Here is a 20,608-nt window from a genome sequence, read left to right on the forward strand (position 1 = left end):
CTTTCATTAAATTGACCAACGTGGGACTCACTGCCAATAATCCTCACTCGCTTACTCTTCTAAGTCCAATAACGATCATGAGAAGTAATCCTTCCATAACCCACTATTCTTCCATTCACTTCTTCTAATGTTTCTGATACTAACTAATTCATTCGGACAGACCTTTTGATCCTGAATCTGAGTCTCGCATTAAATTAAGCGAAAATCAAATTAAAAGTATAAGTTGCGATATTTATGAACGTTCATGATATAAATCAATTGGATTAGAAAAGGAACGTCTCATAAATTTATAAACTATACATAATTTTAAAATAACGTAAAGTTATTGCAATAAATAGTAGGACGAGACATCAAAACACAAAGGCGTAAAGTGAAGTTCTAAAATGGCTGTCTTATTCTTAGTTCCAACAAAAATGTTCCAAGCTATTACCAACAAGGCTTTACCTTTTCTTGCTCCTTTTTGGATTTACACCCTTTATTGGATTGTTTGCCAAGAATAGTATCAACATATATCTTAAACCTATTAAAAAATAATTATTGATTTTTTTATTTTTTAAAAATTCAAAAACATCTTTAAAATATTTTAAAAATTAAATAATATAATTTTTTAAGGCCCAATAATAATATTATTAAACTATAAAATTAAAAAAATATATATTTTAATTAATTTAGAAGCCAATAAAATATCAAAATATGAAATATTTATAGTCACCTCGTTGTTACGTGCAATGAAAAGGACATGATAGATTGCTTGAGGGTATTTTTAAATCAGGTCCGAGGGAATTGACACATAGAATTAAACAAGCGCCAATCCACAACCTATCAATAACAATAGTGGGGGCAGTTACAAAGATTCTTGTAAAAGCATTGAACTAATTCTTTACATGGGTCTTTGTTAAAGATGGGGTTCCCAATTGGCAGTTTATACTGGTTGTCTGGTATAACGCTATACCATATAGAACAAGCAATACCGAGAATGCGATGACATGTAGTGTCTTGATTGACAAGTAGAGTGAACTTCGATGATAAGACGTTCACTCGAATTGCTGTAAAATGAAGAAACGGGTGGAGGAGAAATTCCGGCAATTAATTCATTGCAATGGTTCACTCCTACCCAATTATACATATTAAAAACATTTATTATAATAAATTAGATAAAAATAAAAATAAAAACCAAAAACAAAATAAGATTTAAATTAAAAATTATATTATAGTTTCTAAATTTAAAATGTTTGAAATTTCTTCTAAGACATATAAATAATTTTGAAAAATATTTAATTTGTTAAATTTTGTGTTTAATAAAATTTAGTTTCACCTAAAATCCGAAATTAACATTATTATTCCCAAAAAGTCTCTAATAACCCTCGCCGTCATTCCACCGTGCAAAATGCCTCACTCAACGACCCCAAAAGTTTCTGGTATTTTCTATAAAGTGCCCAATAAAATATGAAATTAGAGACGTGCCCAATAAAATATGAAATTAGAGACGTGCCCTATTCTTGCATGCCAAGTATCACTGCACTGTCCACCGCCTCACTTTTTCTTTGTTGCGCGGAAACAGGAAAGATCGGAAAGATAGGAAAGATGTTTGCCGTTGCTCCGAGCAGCGGCGCCCGACTCCGCTGCAACTCACCGAACCCGCTCCTCGCGATGCCGGCGACGACGATGGCGACGGCATCATCCGTACGGTATGTTGTCTTCATCGATTGTTGACGCTCTGTTAATAACTGAAAATAGAGTCTGTGTTTTGTATCCGGTATTTTTTTCCTCATTTCGTTTTTGTTTGCATTTAGATCAAATGTTTTGGACTATATATCTGGGGGAAAACTATTGAAGTATTTGGTCGTCTTCCTGAAATAGTTAGGTCAATCGTTTTAATTTCTCAGTCGAACTACTTCAAGCATTGGGAATTTGGCATTATTGATATTCCTCTTCCTGTTACGGCCTCTGTTGATCTCCATGTAAATTTTAATCGATTGCCTTTCTGAGGATTTTGGTTCTGATTTGATCTTGATTTAGGTACAGGGATGTGGTTCTGAAAGGATGTTTCAAGCCCAGCCAAGTGGTTGTGCCCCAATGTCGCCGATTGGGTTGTGCTAATTTGGGCACAAATCTTGTTTTATCTATTAGCAATACTAAACAGGAACCTTGTAAAGAACTGAAGTTTTCCTCCTCTAGAGGTATGAAAATTTTTAACTGTCGAGTTTCTGTTTTGGTCTGAACATTTGCACAGATATTGTTAAGTCCTGAAGTGTACACAAATTGTGATGATAGATTATAGAACATCTCCCTTTTTGTTTACTCTGTCTGGGGATTATACTCTTGATTCTTGATTTAAATTCAATAGGATAAGCTTATCTTTGGAAATCGGTGTATGAACAACCCAAAACCTTGCTCTGTAGTACATACTGATAACTGGTCTCTTTGGTATTCTTTTGGAAGAGTGCATTGATCATATCATTCAGTCAGGATTTTTACTGCATTGTTCTCGTGTCACATGATACTTTAACCAACTTTTGGTATTTGATTCAATGCCATAATATTTGTAGTTGGAGAAGAGATAATAATGTTCATTCCAAATATTATGATTTCCAGGAATGCTCATATCACACCTTTCTGCAGCAGCATCCCCAACTCTATGTGGGGAACAAGGTAGTCTATTCCACAAACTTCCACTTCTACCTCCACGAAAGTATGCTGGAAAGAGTCCTCAAGCATTCAGAGACGACTCTTACGGTGTAAAACGCCACTCTATGGTCACCAAAAAACCAGAATGGTGGTGGAGGACTTTGGCTTGTGTTCCATACTTGATGGCTTTGCAGATGTCTAGTACAGCATATTATCTCTTGCCCTTGTTGGAACACTTGAATGTTGATAATCTTATATTCTATGTCCCCGGAGCTGTTCAGAACTTACCGTGGTGGTTCCCCATGTTGTACTTCAACCTTGCATACTTCGGAGTCGTGAGGAACAAGGAATTGCCTCATTTCATTAGGTTCCATGTCATGATGGGGATGCTATTAGGAACCGCGCTTGACATCTTATGGTATACAAGCAACTTCATGCCACTCATACATTACAATGGTACATACTCAATGCAATATTGGGCAGCAGTGGGGTTCATCTACATTTCCATCCTGTCCTTGTGCATAAGGAGTTCTCTCTTAGGGACTTATGCTAAAATACCATTCATTTCTGAAAATGCTCTTATCCATACCTTTTTCAGTACAGGGCGATATTTTCGACCGTTCTAGACTGCAGTGAGGTATGTATATGAGTTAAGAGTCGTAGAGGTAGATTAATAAAGAACCATATTAGGCTTTTGATCAGATGTTGTTTGGGGATTAATAGAGAGCCAGATTAGGCCTTTGATCTTATGTTGTTAAATCATGTGAGCAAAACTGGGTTTAAGATCTTATACTCTTTTAACGGTGACTGCCAATTTTCATGGCTATAATTGTTGGTCATCTATCTGAATTCTCTCAAAGCTTTTTTCTTCTTATCCCTCTACGTTAAAATGAAATTCTTCAGAACTTGCTGAATTCTTGTGGTTCGATTCATAATCAATAAGCAGTTGATGAACAACTATGTAATGAATTAGGGGTACTTTTTTTTGGAGTGAAGCTCTCCTTTTATGAATTATGAGTACTTTCGAAAGCAGCGGTAGATATGTTCTTTCTTTTAAGGCACTTTAGTATATTTAGAACTTTTAGTTTTTTTTTTTTTTTTTTTTTTTACTTGATCACAAAGGTCCCATTTTATGACCATAATTTGTTTTCAGATTTCAAGGTATAAAAATAATTTTAAAATTTTATTTTTGCTTTTGGAATTTGGCTATAAATTCAAATGCTCTCTCAAAAAAGAGGAAAATCATTGTTAAATAAATACAAAACATCAACTACCTATTAATTTGGTTCAAAATTATTTAAATTTTTTTCTTTTTGGGTATTGTTTCATCAAATCAGAACTCAACTAAGATGCAATAGGAGGAAAGCAGTAGTTTCAGTTTTTGATAGCGTTTTATAAATAGATAGAAGGGAGACCAACAACAAGGTCGTTGTAGTATAGTGGTAAGTATTCCCGCCTGTCACGCGGGTGACCCGGGTTCGATCCCCGGCAACGGCGTTTTTTCTTTTTGTTTTTATCTGCTCATATACGATAATAGCCATTGCCAAAATCTTGACTTTTTGGCCATTTACGGATAGGGTAATTTGAATTCTTTTTGTAATTATTTGGGCATTGCCTTTGATTTTGATTTGGATATTTCAAGAAATTTCTTCTGAACTCAGAGAACAAAAAATTTGTCATATTTAATCAGCCTGATATTTGGATGGATGCATTAATATACACTTGGTTTAGATGTAAAACTGTGAACTTTTAGTTTACCTATTTCTCATGTACACTGTTCTTTCAAAATTTCTTCAGACAACAGTGAGTGAACGAGTTCTTGCAACCTGCCAGCACCAGGGCCTGGCCTGAACACCGAATCGTTTCCACGCACCGAGCACGGGTCAGCTCCTCCTTCCGAGCTCCCAATACACCATGCCCCTGGTGAAAATCTGTTTTTTGTTCGAGCAAGCAGCTCTTTATCTATCTTGTCCAACACTGGATCATCCTTGGCAAACTTCCGAGCAAACGGAGCATTGCTGTTCACCATTTTATTGAAGTCCTTCATTGTCAAAGACAGTGGATGCTGCTTTGGAGGATTGTCCCAAGCAATGTAATGGAGGTCGTGACTTACTGCAGTGCGACGAAATTCTTCATTGTTGCAGATTACCGTGTGAAAATAGCCCTCTGGCGACGAGAGAAAATTCGTGTAATACATCAGGATGGTTCGTGGGAGATTATCCCATCCCCAAATGCAATACTCGACGAACGATCGTGTTAGCATTACCCATGCCGAACCTACAAATAGGGAACAAGTCACAATTTTTAACGTAAGAAACATTGTTCTTAGACCGATAAGTTTATACCAAAGAAATATTAGAAACGACTACAAACAAGAGAATGTCGAACTGAAATACAGCCCAAGCCCACTCCTAGTAGATATTGTCTCTTTGGGCTTTCCCTTTCGGCCTTTTGGGCTTCCCATCAAGGTTTTAAAACGCATATGTCAGGGACAGGTTTCCACACCCTTATAAAGAATGTTTCGTTCTCTTATCCAACCGATGCGGGATTTTACAATCTACCCCTTCGGAGCCCAGCATCCTCGATGACACTTGTTCCTCTTTCCAATCGATGTGGGATCTCTCAATCCACCCTCCTTCGGGACCTAGCGTCCTCGAGGACACTCATTCCTCTCTCTAATTGACGTGGGATCTCACAATCCACCCCCTTTGGGGCCTAGCGTCCTCGCTGGCACACTGGCCGGTACTGGTTCTGATATCATTTGTAACAACTCAAGCCCACCGCTAGCAGATATTGTCCTTTTTGGGCTTTCCTTTATGGGTTTCCTCTCAAGGTTTTAAGACACGTCTGTTAGGGAGAGGTTTCAACACTCTTGTAAAAATGCTTCGTTCTCCTCTCCAACCGATGTGGGATCTCACAAATAGATAAGAGAACAAATGCACCAACATTTGGATTACTGCAGGAAAGAACTGGAATACATACTAACCTGTAAACAACTGGAACGATGTCGGAAGCGAGCGTCTTTGAGTTGTCCAAGAAAGTTCCGATTTTCTGGACAAGTAAAGACCTGGATCAACGATGATCGGTTTCGCTCGATGACTCCTGAAACGATACATAGAAGTTAGTTCTCATAACATGAAAATACTTAGAATTACAAGATCAAAACAAAACTTCAAGGCATTAACTATTACTTACAATTTCCACCCCGCAATCTGTGAATGCTCAATAAAATTGAAATTTCTAGTCAAGTTGGAGAACACATAAAGCAAATCTGCAATGTTGAAGAACACTTTAATCACATTGAAATACATTCATCAATAGGAACTGGAAGTGTACTAACCATCTTGTGTCATCAATGGATAATCTGAAGCACTTAAGTTTATAAACCAGTCCCAATCCAAACTCTCTCTCAACAAAATCGCTATCGCTTGAAGCGTGCAAGCGATCATCGTAGGTCCTTTATAAGTAACCAAATTGGACTGAGCCATTACACGCACATTTTCGACCTCATTGAACGTTGAATCAGCCTTTACAAGATTAGTCAGCTCCAATCTTTCACGAGGCGGAGCCTCGAGATCCATGTGCAGAACATATTGATTCCTTGGGTGATATACAGCCTGCAATGTCCTCATCATTCTGCGGCTATCCCCCTTTGTACCTGAAATTAGATAGGCCAATCTTGGAGGTTCCATTTTCAAAACACCACTAGCTTCTTCCAATGATCTTTTTAGTTCAGGCTCAATGAAATACCCACTAGAATCCTCCTCTTTTGGGAAAGGTATAGCATAAAATGGCAATTGATTATCACTTTGTGAAGGAATAAACAGCCCAAAAGTAGCTGTTAGAAGCAGGGAAACTGAAATGAGCAGACTGGCAAAGAATGGGACAATCCATTTTCTATCACGAGAATTCATGTTCTTCCTCATCCATTGCTGATTTAAAAAGCTACCCACATTGGCTTTACGCCCAATCATTCCGGATAATGCTATTAACCACAGATTGATATCTCACAAAGTTACAAGTTCTATCACTCACTGCTCTGCCAAAACCTCCAATGGCCTTAGAAGAAGAGGAAATAAAGAAAATCATTGCTCAGAAACAACCATCACAAGCTCAAAAGTGAAACCCATTTCATAAAAACATCGATCTGTCCACAAACCGACGGGGTAAATTAAAGAGAAGTAACTCAAGATTGAAATGTAGGAAGAACAAAACGGCAACGAAGTAAATGCAATTAAGTCGAATCACCCAATTAATCAAAGAACAAATAACAGCTAGATTTCCGCAATGTAAAAACACCAACAACGGCGCGTTGTTCCAACAAATTCAGATCTAAATCAATCGAAGTAAATTACAGAGCAAGTGCCAGAAAACACTCCGTCTGTGAGCTCCACAGAGCTCATAAGAGAAAGAACAAAGAAACCCAACAAAAGGGGGGAAACAGAGAAAATCCTTACTGGGTATTCAGATAACGAATCAAAGCCCCATTTGGAGAGCTCAAATGAAATGGGGCTGAAGAAACTTAGAAGCAAAGACTTTTGGGCTGGTTTTTGAGTTGGTTCGATGGGTCAGGAACAGTAGGTGATCGGCCGAAGGAAGAAAGGGAAAAGTAGAGCGTAAGAAAAGAGAGTGGAAATGGAGAAGAAAGCGCTCCCTGTGCGGACATGGCCGACTGAGCGGATTTGGTTTTGCTTCAAATGTTGGCAAAATAATAAATAAATCAATATTCAATAAAAATTGTAATATTATTTGTTTTATCTTTCTCCGACTTTCCCACGCTACACTTTGGCGCGTTTACTTCACTCACTAATAAACCCAATTATAAAATTGTAATATTTAAATGATTAGTTTAAAAAAATTGTTTCTTCCAACCCATAATTTAAATATTGAAATCTATTGTCCACTACGAAAGGATCACCGGTTAGCAAATTCTTCTCATTTGAATAACTTTTTAAATTGGGTCGATTCCACATTCCAATCAATACAAGAACAACAACGTGCGACTCAAAATTATTCAAATCGTGCATAGCCCTACACCAAAGAGACATAACTCAACGAATAAGGAGTTCAACAGTGTTACCGAAACACTACTTAGAGAATATACCCAGGTTCAACAATACAAGACGTACAGTGAAGAGGTTAAATCTTACCCCTCACTACCGTAACAATGTTGTCCCTATCTTACCATTCATGCAAGACCCATTTGAACTGATATTTGGGTTGAATACCGTGCCATTATATGTGAGGAAGGACACCCAAATTTTATCTCTACTCTTATGTCATTTTAACCACGCCGATTAGGTATATACATACATCTATCGTTGTCTGTCCACCGTTTTCTATTTTTCACTATGGAATATTGACTTTGATAATGCTGAATACCAAATTTTTTCATTGTAGATAACATTTTTTAGTTACGGGTCATAATTTTCCATTATTAAAAGTGGGTTGAAATAATAGTAAATAATACAAATAATAAATTTATAGGTATTTAAAGATAATAGTAAAAAAAAAAAATGTGTGCTAAATTATTAGAAGTTAGGCGCCGTCCAAATTGGTTTCCACTAAGGCTGTTGAGGAATGGAAAATGAAGATCAAAGAAACAACATTTTAATTTGGTAACTTGTTTCATTATTCACATTAATTGCACTGTGAATAAACGGAAAAGTTGGACGATAATGGCTAATAATTGAATATAATCATTTATTTGGAACAGAAATGTTTAAATTTTTCGAGCTACACGTTAGCTTCTTTAGCTTGTTCGTCAACTACCCAAAAGTTCACGAAAGCACACTTCAGCATAGCCTCCTGTGCCTCGGACACGAAAGATGCCTCGACAAAACCCAATAAGATTCTTTCAAGGAGCATCATAGGAAAGAAAGTCCCTGAAGGTAGCCTACACCTCGATCCTACTTACCCAACAATTCTTCTCGACCTAGATGGCCTCCTTGACTGCCTTGGCTTTCTCTTTGACCCCTAGTTTTCGTCCCTCAACCCTCCGCCTCGAGCACTCTCCTCTAACGTGAACCCTAAGAAAGTGTCGGGTGGGGTCAATATAATAGAGGATATCCCACCTTCAAAAGTATACAATCCTCTTATGCTTAGAGCTCGACACCACTAAAGGTAGGAGGGTATCACAAATATTTAAATCATGTACAAAAATAATGCAATTGAATGGCATCAACCAACAAAAGTGCTTTTCATACCATTTTTATGCATAAATAAATTATCCATTCAAAAAAAATAACAATAAAATATGTCCTACTTGTATAAATAAATTTTTGAAAATTAAATGATTAGAATAAAATATTTATAAATATTATGATTAAAAAAAAAAAGCGAAGAATTAGCAAAGCAAAGGCATGACGGCCCCCGAGTTTCTCTCTCTCGCTGTGTGTTGTGTCCAATGTCATATCATATCATGCAAGAAGGGCATAAGAATAAGCCCCTCCCGCACACGTCATTGCCTTCCCTTATACCCAGGTCGCTCATTTCTTCATTCAAATTCATTCATCCCTCCATCCCTCCAACGCCCCCAACCCTTTAATTTTCCACGAGATCTATCGCAACGCTTTCAATATGAGCATCTATCGAGATTCTTTCTATTTCCAATAAAACCCCATGTTTTTTAGTTGAATTTTTTTGGGTTTTCTTTTTGTTTTCCGCGATTTCTCTCCGATATCGTTTCTGGGTTCAATCTGGATTTGTGATTTACAGAGTTAATCGGAGATTAGAGAGGGAAATGGGTAGTGGGGTGGATGAAAATGGGGTCGTGTTGTTTTCTTGTGAGGAGTTGAGTGAGATGAGTGGGGTTAAGTTCGGTGGAGACTTTGTGGAGGTCACTTGTGGCTGTACCAGTCATCGATATGGCGATTCTGTTGGAAGGTTGAGGGTTTTTGTTAATGGTGAACTTGAAATCACCTGTGAATGCACTCCTGGTTGTCATGAAGGTTTCTCTCTCTCCCTCTCTCATATTCAATATTCATTAACATATCTTGAATGTATGATAGCTGACTTCTTTACTCGATTTTTATGGGGTTTTTTGTGATGAGATTCAAGATATAGTTCTTCGTTCTTTGTTCTTCTCAGTTCTGTTTTGATTTTTATGCATGCTTTGGTGGGTTTGTCCTTGTGTTTGTCTTGTCATGGATTTGAAAAATGAGGTTTGACGTTAATGGCTGTCACTTTCTGTCCCTGCATTCATTGGGGTTGTGGATAGGGTTAGGGTCTTAAGAGGATAAGAGAGGTAGTACTACGGATGGGGAGTTTAACGTTTCAAGTGTGTTTTGTTCATCAATTTTTGACAGTGGAGAGCAAGAAACACGTATGGTTTCATTTTTACCAATTTTCAATGATTCATGTGCCAGTTCTTGAGAATTTCTTGTTAAAACTTGTTAGAATTTGTTTGGAATGATTATCCTAAGTTCTTAATAAAAAAGAAAAAGTGTTTAAAAAGTCATCCCAATCTTACTCTCTTGGTAGCTTGAAGTCGGTATTTTCAAATCCATTATGAAATAATGGAAATGCTGTCTAGTTGTAACCGTCCAAGCCCACCGCTTACGGATATTGTCTTTTTGGGTTTTTCCTTCAAGGTTTTAAAACGCGTCTAGTCGGGAGAGGTTTCCACATCCTTATAAGGGATGCTTCGTTCCCTTCTCCAACCAATATGGGATCTCACAATCCACCCCCCTTAGGGGCCTAGCATCCTCGCAAGCACACTGCCCGGTATCTAGCTCTGATACCATTTGTAACCGCCTAAGCCCACTGCTAGCAGAAGTTGTCCTCTTTGGACTTTCCCTTTCGGGCTTCCCATCAAGGTTTTAGAACGCGTCTGTTAGGGAGAGGTTTCCATACCCTCATAAGGAATGTTTCGTTCTCCTCACCAACCGATGTGGGATCTCACACTAGTTTATGGTCTATGGTCTGGAGTTCTCTACAGTTGCTTCTTGTATTAGGTTTTTGGTACTAAGGTTCTGTTTTTTACTTTCTTGTTGGGTAGATCAATCATAGTAGCACGCTACTTTTTTTGGTTATCCATGGCTGCTTTTATTTTATGATATTGTATTTGGTGAAACTTATTTTTTCATCTTGTCTTGAAACAATAATGCGTTCCACTTAAGGATATGAGAGCTTCGTTCTTGTTCATGATTGTGTATCTGGTCGTCAAGGACATGAACAGGCAAACACTGGAGGAAAGTCCTTAAATAGCTCATTATGTCAAGATCTATCCAGATATAGAACACACAGCATAAGCTTGTAAAGATCCACTATCTCTCGGGTTGGTTCGTTATACAATTTTGATCTGTTGGTTGTTAACCTTCCTATGAAGGAAGGATCAAATGAACTAAAGATAGTGTGAGATTCCACATCGGTTGGAGAGGGGAACGAAGAATTCTTTATAAGTGTGTGGAAACCCCTCCTTAGTAGACGCGTTTTAAAACCATGAGACTAGCAACGATACGTTACGGGTCAAAGCGGACAATATCTGCTAGTAGTGAGTTTGGGCTGTTACAAATGGGAGCCAGACACCAGGTGATGTGTCAGCGAGGACGTTGGGCCCCTAAGAGGAGTGGATTGTGAGATCCCACATCGGTTGGAGAGTGGAACGAAACATTCCTTATAAGGGTGTGGAAACCTCTCCCTATCAAACGCGCTTTAAAACTGTGAGGCTGACGGCAATACGTAACGAGCCAACACGGACAATATCGGCTAGCGGTGGGCTTGGGTTGTTAAAGATAGTTAGTGGTACATTAGTGATGCCGCTCTCATGTGGAAATTCTGAAAGTCCTTGCATGGATTTGTTATCTTATCGGTATAAATCAGAATGGTTCTAAATGATGGCAAACGGGCATGTTTTTCTTATTTGATTACTCTGCTTTATGGATGAGGTAATATTTGAGATGATCCTCGTAAGTCTTAATATTTGTTGTATGATCTTAATTCTTGTTCCTTAATTCTTAATATGAATTATAACATGACGACTAGACAAGTTGAGTCCTGCTGCATTTGAGAAGCACTCCGGACGAGAAACGGCTCGAAAATGGAAGAACAATGTTTGGGTCATAGTTGATGGAGATAAGGTTCCACTCTACAAGACTGTGCTCCTCAAGTACTACAACCAGGCGCTAAAAAGCAGCAATGGATCCAGTAGATCCCAAAGCGGACGAGTCTGTCATCGTGATGAGTTTGTTCGATGTAGTAGATGCAACAAGGAACGCAGATTTCGACTTAGAACAGAAGAGGAATGCCGAATACACCATGATGCATTGGCTGATAGTAATTGGACTTGTGCTGATCTACCATATGACAGGTACGTTTAACCTCGAGAGCTGGTCTTAAAAAACATCATATGTATTACTCCTTTTTGTTTTGCAGAATAACATGCGACACCGATGAAGAACGAGCAAGTCGGAGGGTTTATAGGGGATGCAGCCGTTCGCCAACGTGCAAGGGCTGCACTTCCTGCGTCTGCTTCGGGTGTGATATCTGTCGTTTTTCAGAATGCAGCTGCCAGACTTGCATCGACTTCACAAGGAACGCAAACGCTTGATTCTGCAGAACAATTCTTCTGCTCTGATTATTCCCATTTCATTTCTTTGTATGATGCTCTTCTCATACAACATTTCAAGGACATCCAAGAAGAGAAATATCAGGTTAAACTCTGCCTTATTTAATGTCTTTACTGACCATTACAGCAGTACATTTAGATTCAGTAGTTCTACTGCCTTTCTATGATGAGTTTGTGTGATATTAACATAACAACGTATTGGCATGCAATTTTCATGGTCTGTTTCGTGTGTCTTAACGGGGATCGTTAATGGCAATTAGAACACGAAAACAAGTCGAAGTCACTGCAATATGCAGAGCTTTGAAGTTGTGATCAAAAGGCAGAGTGAGTATAAGAGTGAAGTGGTTGAATAGAGGTGGGAATATTGAATGCACAGTGGTTGGGTAGGAAATGAGGGTGTTGAAGCAAAGTGAAAGGTATAGCGCAGAAAACATGTTTCTTCTTTCTGTGCTAAAACGACCAATTCATCATAAATGAGAGGCAGCTGGAAGCTGGAATTCTCTTTGGCCAGCTGCCTACTTTTACAAATAGGAATGGAATATTCTTTATGTGGATAAGAGCTTTCTCACTTTTGATTCTTCCTATATAAACTATGTTGTGGGTCAAAAGTATGTGACATTCCATGAATAAGTAACACACAAAGCCTTCAATTCTCTGCTAACAAAGACTTCCATTCTCCGTTAGCAGATACTGTCTACTTTGACCCGTTACGTGTCGCGGTCAGTCTCACGATTTTAAAATGCGTCTATTAGGGAGAGGTTTTTACACCCTTTTCCCTCGAAGAAGGGAGAGGTTTTTACACCCTTTTCCCTCGAAGAAGGGAGAGGTTTCTATACCCTCATTGGTTGGAGAGGAGAGCGAAACATTCCTTATAAAGAGGTGAAAACATCTTTCTAGCAAACATGTTTTAAAATCGTGAGGCTAATGGCGATATGTAACAAGTCAAAGCAGATAATGTTTGTGCTAGTTATGAGTTTGGACTCTTAAGGAACATGACATTGATTTATAGACAGCAGCAGAAAATTCTGAATTTGGTCAGTAAAAAAGTGATATTTTGGAGAAAATATTGATTACTTGTACCCACCAAATTTACCCAAATAAATGTAGAAAGCTGAAATCTTTATAAATTTCATTAATTTCTGGTCGCCCTTACCATTATTACATTTCAATTTTTTGTATCCGACAGAACTTTGAACATATATTGAATTATCAATCTCTGTTCTTCCATTTTCAGCACCACATTCATTGAGATCTTCCTCCAAAATTGCAGCTTGATTCAAAATTTACAACTTTTAATATCCTTCTCGTGTATTCAATCCATCCATTACTCAAATTTTTAATTAATTTTGAATCATTCTTCCTGTTTAAAGGGGGGAAATCCACGTGGGTATGGGTCTAAACAGTAGAAAAATCAAAAGGAATATGAACACCATTGAAATCATAGCTAAGAAATGTTAATCAGACATTAGACAAGCTTTAAGCTAAGTTTTGATAATAATCTAAATCACATTAGAGGCGCTTCAGCGATATGATCTGATAATAGCTCCACAGAAAGTGCAAATAATGGCTCTCCAAGACCTCCAATAAAACGGGACGGAACAGAATCTAGTGGCGGTCTTCATGTCGGCGACGCTGGCCCCGCCGCCGCACCGGGAACAAAATCCTGCCGCCGGTTTGCTCCGCCGCACCTGACGAGTCTGATCCACCAGAAAACAGAAGCAAACCATTGCAGAGAGAGAGAGAGAGAGAGAGAGAGAGAGAGAGAGAGAGAGAGAGAGAGAAGAGAGAGAGATGGGAGTTCGAAGTGCATGAGAGGCGATAAAGGTCGACCCTTTATATAAAGATTTTTCATCTTCCCCCACTTGCAATACCCACAAAAATTAATTACGAGAAAAAAGAAAAAAATCAATATAATTAAATTTATAACTCATTTTCTTTCAAAATAAGTATTAAAACATTAGGACATGGAAGCAAATGCGTGTTTATATTTATAATTTATTTTTTTACAAACAAGAAAAATAGGGTTTTTTTTCTTTCTTAATAATAAAAAAAGGTTAAGAAGAAGAATAGTGTGAAAGTACGAAATAGTACATGGAAGTTAGTTAAGTCACACGAGATGAGGTTTTGGCAAGAAGAGAGATGGGTATGGGCATTAATGGTAGGGTGCGTGTCATTTTGGTCGGTCATTAGAAAACAGTTGGAGGGTAAATGTTGGGATCAAATACTGGCCGTACAGCTGGAACGGATGGATTTGGGTATTAATTAATTAATTATGGAGCTGCCCCTGTTTAGATTAGATGCACTGTATGTGAATGGCGGCTTCTGATTGGTCGCTTTTTCATGTTATGGGCATTCCCACTACTTGCACTTGCACTTCTACCCTCCAATCTTTCCACTCAGCTACCCTACTACATTTACCAATAATATACCAACTCTAGAGGAATATTATGGTGCCTTATTTTCCAATCACACGACTAAGGGTACGTTCACAAGAATCAAATTCAAAGAAATCGACGGGTACTGATGCAAATGGAAGAACTTTATTAAGGCTTGACATGTTGCAAACCTACACGAAGAACACATTCACAGGTGACGCATGATCATCGTAAGCTCGTGCCAATATACGCCTAGTCCCGCAGTGAGGACACCCCATATGTTTAGTTACAAACCGTCAAAGGACAAAGAAGGTATTAATAATCTATAATATTTTTTTAGGTGTAAGTGTAAAAAGTAGTTCGAGATAACACTATAATAGGTAATCAATTAAAGAGTATTAAAAAGGAGTTAGGAAAGTAACAAAATTAACCAATGAGATTCAATATGGTTATGCAAATAAGGGAAAAGAAAATCCCACTTTCTCATGTTGTACAATACAAAATTGTGAAAGTCAAAGCACAATGAATTTATAGAAATCTCATTTAACACCATTAAATTAGATTAGCAACCAAAATTAAGGGAACTTGAAAAGTCAAACAGCCCAATAAATCATTTCTAGGGATTTTCAAAACTCCCACCTAGACGCTAAGAAAAATAAATAAAAAAAAAAGGAAGAAGAAACTTGCATAACCTGTAAAAACTCTGCCAAAGAAGATGATAGAGCTTGTGTGCCTAAACACCCTTTAAGCTCTGTTCTGCTGCTTGTAAAACATCAAGGTTGTGGCCTTCAAATGAACCTGAACTCAAGGCTCATAATGGCTACTATTCTAAGTCTCAATTCCCATCCAAAATTATAAAAGATTCATCCTCCAATAGTAGTTTAGAAACAAAAATGGTAGCTTTTGAAAATATACAAATACTTTTGAATAAAGGGTCAAGCGTATTTTTTTATAATTTAACCCCAAAAAACAGTAACAATAAAATACAAGGATCTCACTATATGCAAAGAATAACAATGAAGGGTCAAGCGGTAAGGGACCTCACTATATGTAAACTGTTGGTGTAATGAAGGTTATCAAAATAATGGATTTTCCTTGCGCAGACCAGTTTGGATGTTCATATCAAAAGGCTGCCCTCAGGGTCCCCATGGCGGCTGCACGTTTCATTTCTGCGGCCTTACCGCTACCTCGGAAATACATGTAAACTTGCTGCAAATTGGATGCATGAAGTTTTTCAGTGGGAATCAAAACAAATTGAAGGCATACGAGGAAGATGTTACACTTCTTCGTGAGATACAAACCTGGATAACCCATATGCTGATCAGTGATTCAATGCAGAAGAATGCAAAACCAATGAAGTAGAATGTCTGTGACAAGTGTCATTAATCATTAAGTAGCAGACTTCAAACCGAAACCAATATACGAACTGAGAAAATCACTATGTTCATAGGAGTAGAAGATCAAATAATAACTGACATGGTTACTTTTGTAGTTGGATACTTGACAGTACAAACATTCATATGCTTAAATGCAAAAGTCCAATTTTGTTATATATATAAGTTGAGTAGCAAGAGAGCCAAATTGGAAAAGATATCGGGTGCCTTAATACAGGGGTTCACACATAAAATCAAGCCATGTACTAGCATTCTAACTTTTAACATGGGATTTAAAACTTGAAACTCAAGAGAGAGGGAGGTTATAATCCAGAATACCTATATTTGTTGATCTTAGCACAATAGATAGCATTTCAAAGCATATACACAGACATGCAATCTCGAGTAGAACTTACCCCAACCACAGCATTAGTACTCAACAAGTCTATAGCAGGTAAGATCCCTCTGAAAAAAAAACACATCAAACAAACATCAACTTCTCTCAAGAAAATTAAGATAAAATATTAGTTGTTCAACAAGTATAACCCTCTATTTTCATATAAGGGCATCAAAACTTACGTAAGAGACTTCCCCCTAAATATAATGGGAGGAGCAATTGAAGAAAATACGCAGAAACCAATATGAATCTGGAAGAACAAATTTGTTAACTTGGGAAACAAAGCAAAACATCTTCATAGCTGGAAAAGTAACTGAAATGCAAAGTTGTGAGGTTACCGAGTAAACTAGAAAAAACCACCCAAACTTCAGAGCACTATCGGTCCTGTAAATGTAAATAATCTAACTTGTCATAAGTGCCACAAACCAACCAAACCAACATACAGATCGCTTGTCATAAGAGCTAAATTTCTACTACTCACAAATAAGTTATGAATCAATATACCAGTTCAGAAATATGACCTCGGCGAAGATGACCAAGTTTGAGATGAGTGTGCATATGTTTTCAAGACTCGTATTGGACGTGAAATTGAGGGGGCCTAACAACTTGTTGTGGGCTTCTGCTACTCGAATTATGAGTTTTGCTTAATTCTTTTCGACTGAAGACCCTTCTTTGATTGGACTCCTCTAGTTGGGCTGTTGTTTTTGTGTTACCATGTTATGTACTTCCATGTTTCCCAATAGAAGTGTGGTTTCTTTAAAAAAGAAAAAAAAAAAACTAATTTTCAAACTAAGAGGGCCAACCACGGTGTTTTAAATGTGAGACACCAAATCGAACTATATCTCAAACTAAATGGAACAAGAGAGTACTTTTCCTCAAATAAATTTGTTGAATACTACCTATTCATCAGCTCCACACCAAAGCAACTTCTTTGGACAAACGAATGTTCCTTCTCTCCAGAGAAACAACATGCTCTCTGGCCTAATTTAGTACATATCTTAAGGTATTTTCCTATCAGTTATCACATAATACAGGTTCTTGCAGCTTCCTCGACTCATATAAGAGTAATATTGATTTCTCTATTGAAAAAATCCCATAAAGTACAATTAACACTAAGGGCTGTGATTTGAGGGGATTCTTCTTTCAAGGTAGAGAAGGAAACGACACAGTTCCCTTGGGTTATACCTTGTAGCACGATAGAGAGGCCGATACCACCCAACATATGCTCCAGGTACACCAGATATGAAGTAGATGATCGCAAGAAACCATATTGTTGGACCTACATGAGGAATAACTATAGTAACAACCCATAGAAGACAACATATTTTGAAGGATAACTGGCATATACTGGGGATCAACTTACCTTCCCCTTTGATCCAAGCAACCGTAACTGCTACAATGTTCCACAAAAGGCACACAACCAAACCTAGACAATAAATAAATTCAAACGTGAATCAAACTGTCATAACTGATTCACATGGAACAGAGGGAAACTGCACTAGATTTAGCTACATAATCCACGTTATAAAAAGTCAATCATTCCTGGAAAGATGGAAAGTGCTATGCATCTGAATTCTCCCTTTTGTGTATAGTGAGGGCTGAAGAGGGAAAGGGAAGGGTGTTCCAGGATGGTGTAGTGTGGAATGAGGGCAGATGCGAAAGTTACACAAGTAGACTAATCCTTTTCACTACTGAATAATTGGAAAGATGCTTCCTTAACCCACAATTTAACTAATCAATAATGTCAAAAAGCACTAATGATTTTGCTTCCATTACATAATTGCTAGACATACTGATTAATCAAAAGAACTTGAGCTGTCTATTTTGAGAAGATCAAGTCTGATGGTGGTTGTAAGGGTCATACCACAAGTTGAGGGTTGGCAGCTAAAATTTGACGACAACAAAATATCATGGGCATGAGATTTCTCGTTAAGCTGACAGACCTCAAAACCTCAACTCCAAGTGCATCCACGTGAGTTAAAAAATATGATATTCAGATAGAATAAACAGTATCAAAAACCATAATATTGGGAAATGATTTGATAAATAATATGGCATCACCATATTAAGGTTTTATTTGCCATTTAAATTTCAACTTTTAACATTACTGTCATATAAAGTTAGCTAAACTATCATGAGAAACCAGCAAACAACTAGCATCCGGACTTTCAAACAAGAATGTAACTTTCATGACTGAGCATCACGTCCACTCACCCAACAACGTTGTGAAGGCAACATACTGAATGTGTTGTAGATGGATGGGTATTTCATTTGTAATATCATGATGGATAAGAGGAAAAAATGGTGGCCAATTTTTCTCCTCAATAATAATTCCAGCTGCCAAAGTTAATTGAAAAATTTTAGTTTAGAGAGGGAAGAATTACGATTCACTTGTTTTCTAATGCAATCACACAATTATACATACCTCTTGAAATGGCATCTTCCCGCCGTTTTAAAGCCTGAGCATCAATTAAGGACAAAGTCATTTATAAAGAAATCTTTCTTTCAAACACAAGGGATCAGCTAACTCATATTACCCTTGCAACAATGAAACAAAAATATGAAAATCTAGAATAAGTGTCGAAACAATTAATGACTGGTACAAGAAAAACACAGTATATTCTTCAAAACAAATGACTGGATGAGAAAGAATGGCCAATAGTTATTTTGTAACTCATATTTCTTGTGAACTGATAATTATCATTCAATAAGTAGCCAATTAGGACAAGCCACATTTTGAATACACTATTGACATGAAATATGTCCTTTGGAGGTAGGATTTTATGATGCATATGTCACATGGTAAAGCGATTACCTGCTCCCTTTTCTTTAATTCAGCTTCTTTAGCTTGAAGTGCCTTCTCCTTAGCTTGCAACTCCTAAAAGTTCAAAAGAAAAGTAAAAACAAGTGACTCCATAACGTTTCAAATAATAAAAATCCATAAGAAAGGAAATTTTTTGAAGTATTCAATGCACCTTCATAGTATCAAGAGGAATATCAATTGTTGCACCACGATCATAAGTTTCAGGGGGGAGAGGTGAGAGCCTCGAGTTTGCAGGTGGAACATTTCCAACTCCAGGATTCTAGATATAGGGAAAACATGTAAAATAATGCAAAAAATAGGTCAAAACTACTAATTGAACAAACTAAGTAACATCGCATTACTGCATTAGACAAACGTATCGGATTGCTTTGATGAAGGACATGGAACTCAAACCGACAAACTCCTTCAAAAAGATGGAGGGGGCAAGCATTTCACTTATTATCATAAATCACTAATATGCCATAGTTATTCAATAAACTAAGAAAGAATACAAAATCAACTCGATCATATTGAGGTCTCCTGAATCCCATTCCCAGAAAACAAATCACAGCAGTTTAAACACCACAAAATTTCACAATAATCACATTTACGTCTGATCATCAGAAAATAGCGCACATGCACGAAAAATCTCAAACGAACAAGGTTAGGCGAGGTAGTTAATAGAAAAATGAACCAACAAAAGCCCACTGGGAATTTATTTTATTTTTGTCCTCCATAGACGACTTTATTTAACAAATTTCAATATAACAATGAACTAAAAAAACCACTTGCAGATCCGAGAGTCCTTTGTACGAAAGAGAAAGCCATAAACAACACATTACGACGACGGAATGAAGCAACAAACATCCGAGAAATGAAAATGCTCATTACACAGATCGCCAAAATACAAATATCAACATATCAGAAACTGCAATCTCTAATCCGAATGCAACAAACACAAAAGCAGAGGCAGAGGAAGATAACTTACAGAAAAGGGATTGACGTCTTCGTCGAAAGGATTGTTATCGTACCGACTCATTAGGAAGATCTAAACGTATTGTCTGAATGCACAATAAAAACTTACGAAGAAATGTGATTGAAACCCGAGCTTCCTTACAGAAATGTAGATTCAGGAAGAAGATAACAGAGAATGAATCTCAAAATCCTTTTCGTTTTTGCCTTTTGATCGGTTCTGGTTTTTGGCTTTTCGGCTTTCGGTCTGTTCTGTTCGTGTTTGTTATCCCACAAAAATTTAAGCCAACAATGTTCGCGCGTGAAAATAATTAATGTAATTAAAACACCACGCAAGAGGGGCCTCCTCGTAATTAGCTATTTTACTCATAAATTAGTAAATATAATTTTGGCTAAATTAATAAAAATATTCGCATCAAAACTTTAATATTTCAGAATTAAAAAGAAAATAGATAAAAATCGTTAATACTTTATTTCAAAAATACTCTTAAA

General features: G+C 37.3%; 5 protein-coding genes and 1 non-coding gene across 11 annotated transcripts; 3 read left to right on the top strand and 3 right to left on the bottom strand.

Annotated features, from left to right (window-relative positions):
* Positions 1-1,453: 1,453 nt before the first annotated feature.
* LOC111811750 (protein TIC 20-IV, chloroplastic) lies at positions 1,454-4,565 on the top strand. Of its 3 annotated transcripts, XM_087118103.1 has the most exons (4): positions 1,563-1,688; positions 2,020-2,180; positions 2,596-3,265; positions 4,426-4,565. In XM_087118103.1, the coding sequence occupies exons 1-3, from the start codon at positions 1,585-1,587 to the stop codon at positions 3,252-3,254; spliced, it is 924 nt and encodes a 307-aa protein (XP_086974229.1). In that variant the 5' UTR covers positions 1,563-1,584; the 3' UTR covers positions 3,255-3,265; positions 4,426-4,565. The 3 variants fall into 3 exon arrangements, with proteins under 3 accessions (XP_023554543.2, XP_023554544.2, XP_086974229.1); XM_023698775.2 differs by lacking the exon at positions 4,426-4,565 and having other exon boundaries at positions 1,454-1,688; positions 2,596-3,533; XM_023698776.2 differs by lacking the exon at positions 4,426-4,565 and having other exon boundaries at positions 1,454-1,688; positions 2,026-2,180; positions 2,596-3,533.
* On the top strand, positions 4,054-4,125 carry TRNAD-GUC (transfer RNA aspartic acid (anticodon GUC)). The gene has a single exon. It is a non-coding gene; the product is annotated as a tRNA-Asp (tRNA).
* Positions 4,292-7,322, bottom strand: LOC111811701 (Core-2/I-branching beta-1,6-N-acetylglucosaminyltransferase family protein). 3 transcript variants are annotated; one of them, XM_023698706.2, is made up of 5 exons: positions 7,086-7,322; positions 5,969-6,687; positions 5,824-5,899; positions 5,615-5,730; positions 4,292-4,905 (listed from the first exon to the last, which is right to left on the bottom strand). In XM_023698706.2, exons 2-5 carry the CDS (start codon positions 6,600-6,602, stop codon positions 4,394-4,396), a joined length of 1,338 nt encoding a protein of 445 aa, XP_023554474.2. In that variant the 5' UTR covers positions 6,603-6,687; positions 7,086-7,322; the 3' UTR covers positions 4,292-4,393. The 3 variants fall into 3 exon arrangements, with proteins under 3 accessions (XP_023554474.2, XP_086974228.1, XP_023554473.2); XM_087118102.1 differs by having other exon boundaries at positions 5,969-6,775; XM_023698705.2 differs by having other exon boundaries at positions 5,969-7,322.
* Positions 7,323-8,979: 1,657 nt separating this feature from the next.
* LOC111811800 (protein ULTRAPETALA 1) lies at positions 8,980-12,363 on the top strand. The gene is made up of 3 exons (XM_023698834.2): positions 8,980-9,578; positions 11,614-11,938; positions 12,004-12,363. Exons 1-3 carry the CDS (start codon positions 9,371-9,373, stop codon positions 12,176-12,178), a joined length of 708 nt encoding a protein of 235 aa, XP_023554602.1. The 5' UTR covers positions 8,980-9,370; the 3' UTR covers positions 12,179-12,363.
* A 1,236-nt stretch (positions 12,364-13,599) lies between these two features.
* LOC111811843 (uncharacterized) lies at positions 13,600-13,984 on the bottom strand. The gene has a single exon (XM_023698887.2). The coding sequence runs from the start codon at positions 13,921-13,923 to the stop codon at positions 13,717-13,719; it is 207 nt and encodes a 68-aa protein (XP_023554655.1). The 5' UTR covers positions 13,924-13,984; the 3' UTR covers positions 13,600-13,716.
* Positions 13,985-15,423: 1,439 nt separating this feature from the next.
* On the bottom strand, positions 15,424-20,418 carry LOC111811771 (secretory carrier-associated membrane protein 1). Of its 2 annotated transcripts, XM_023698797.2 has the most exons (12): positions 20,133-20,414; positions 19,317-19,424; positions 19,157-19,219; positions 18,767-18,800; positions 18,556-18,678; positions 17,705-17,767; positions 17,527-17,620; positions 16,680-16,725; positions 16,524-16,591; positions 16,361-16,409; positions 15,873-15,938; positions 15,424-15,780 (listed from the first exon to the last, which is right to left on the bottom strand). In XM_023698797.2, the coding sequence occupies exons 1-12, from the start codon at positions 20,181-20,183 to the stop codon at positions 15,694-15,696; spliced, it is 852 nt and encodes a 283-aa protein (XP_023554565.2). In that variant the 5' UTR covers positions 20,184-20,414; the 3' UTR covers positions 15,424-15,693. The 2 variants fall into 2 exon arrangements, with proteins under 2 accessions (XP_023554565.2, XP_086974352.1); XM_087118226.1 differs by lacking the exons at positions 16,524-16,591; positions 16,680-16,725 and having other exon boundaries at positions 20,133-20,418.
* Between the last annotated feature and the right edge of the window lie 190 nt (positions 20,419-20,608).

Source organism: Cucurbita pepo, chromosome 15, assembly GCF_057944985.1.
Source record: "Cucurbita pepo subsp. pepo isolate OVF chromosome 15, ASM5794498v1, whole genome shotgun sequence".
Taxonomy (NCBI): domain Eukaryota; kingdom Viridiplantae; phylum Streptophyta; class Magnoliopsida; order Cucurbitales; family Cucurbitaceae; genus Cucurbita; species Cucurbita pepo.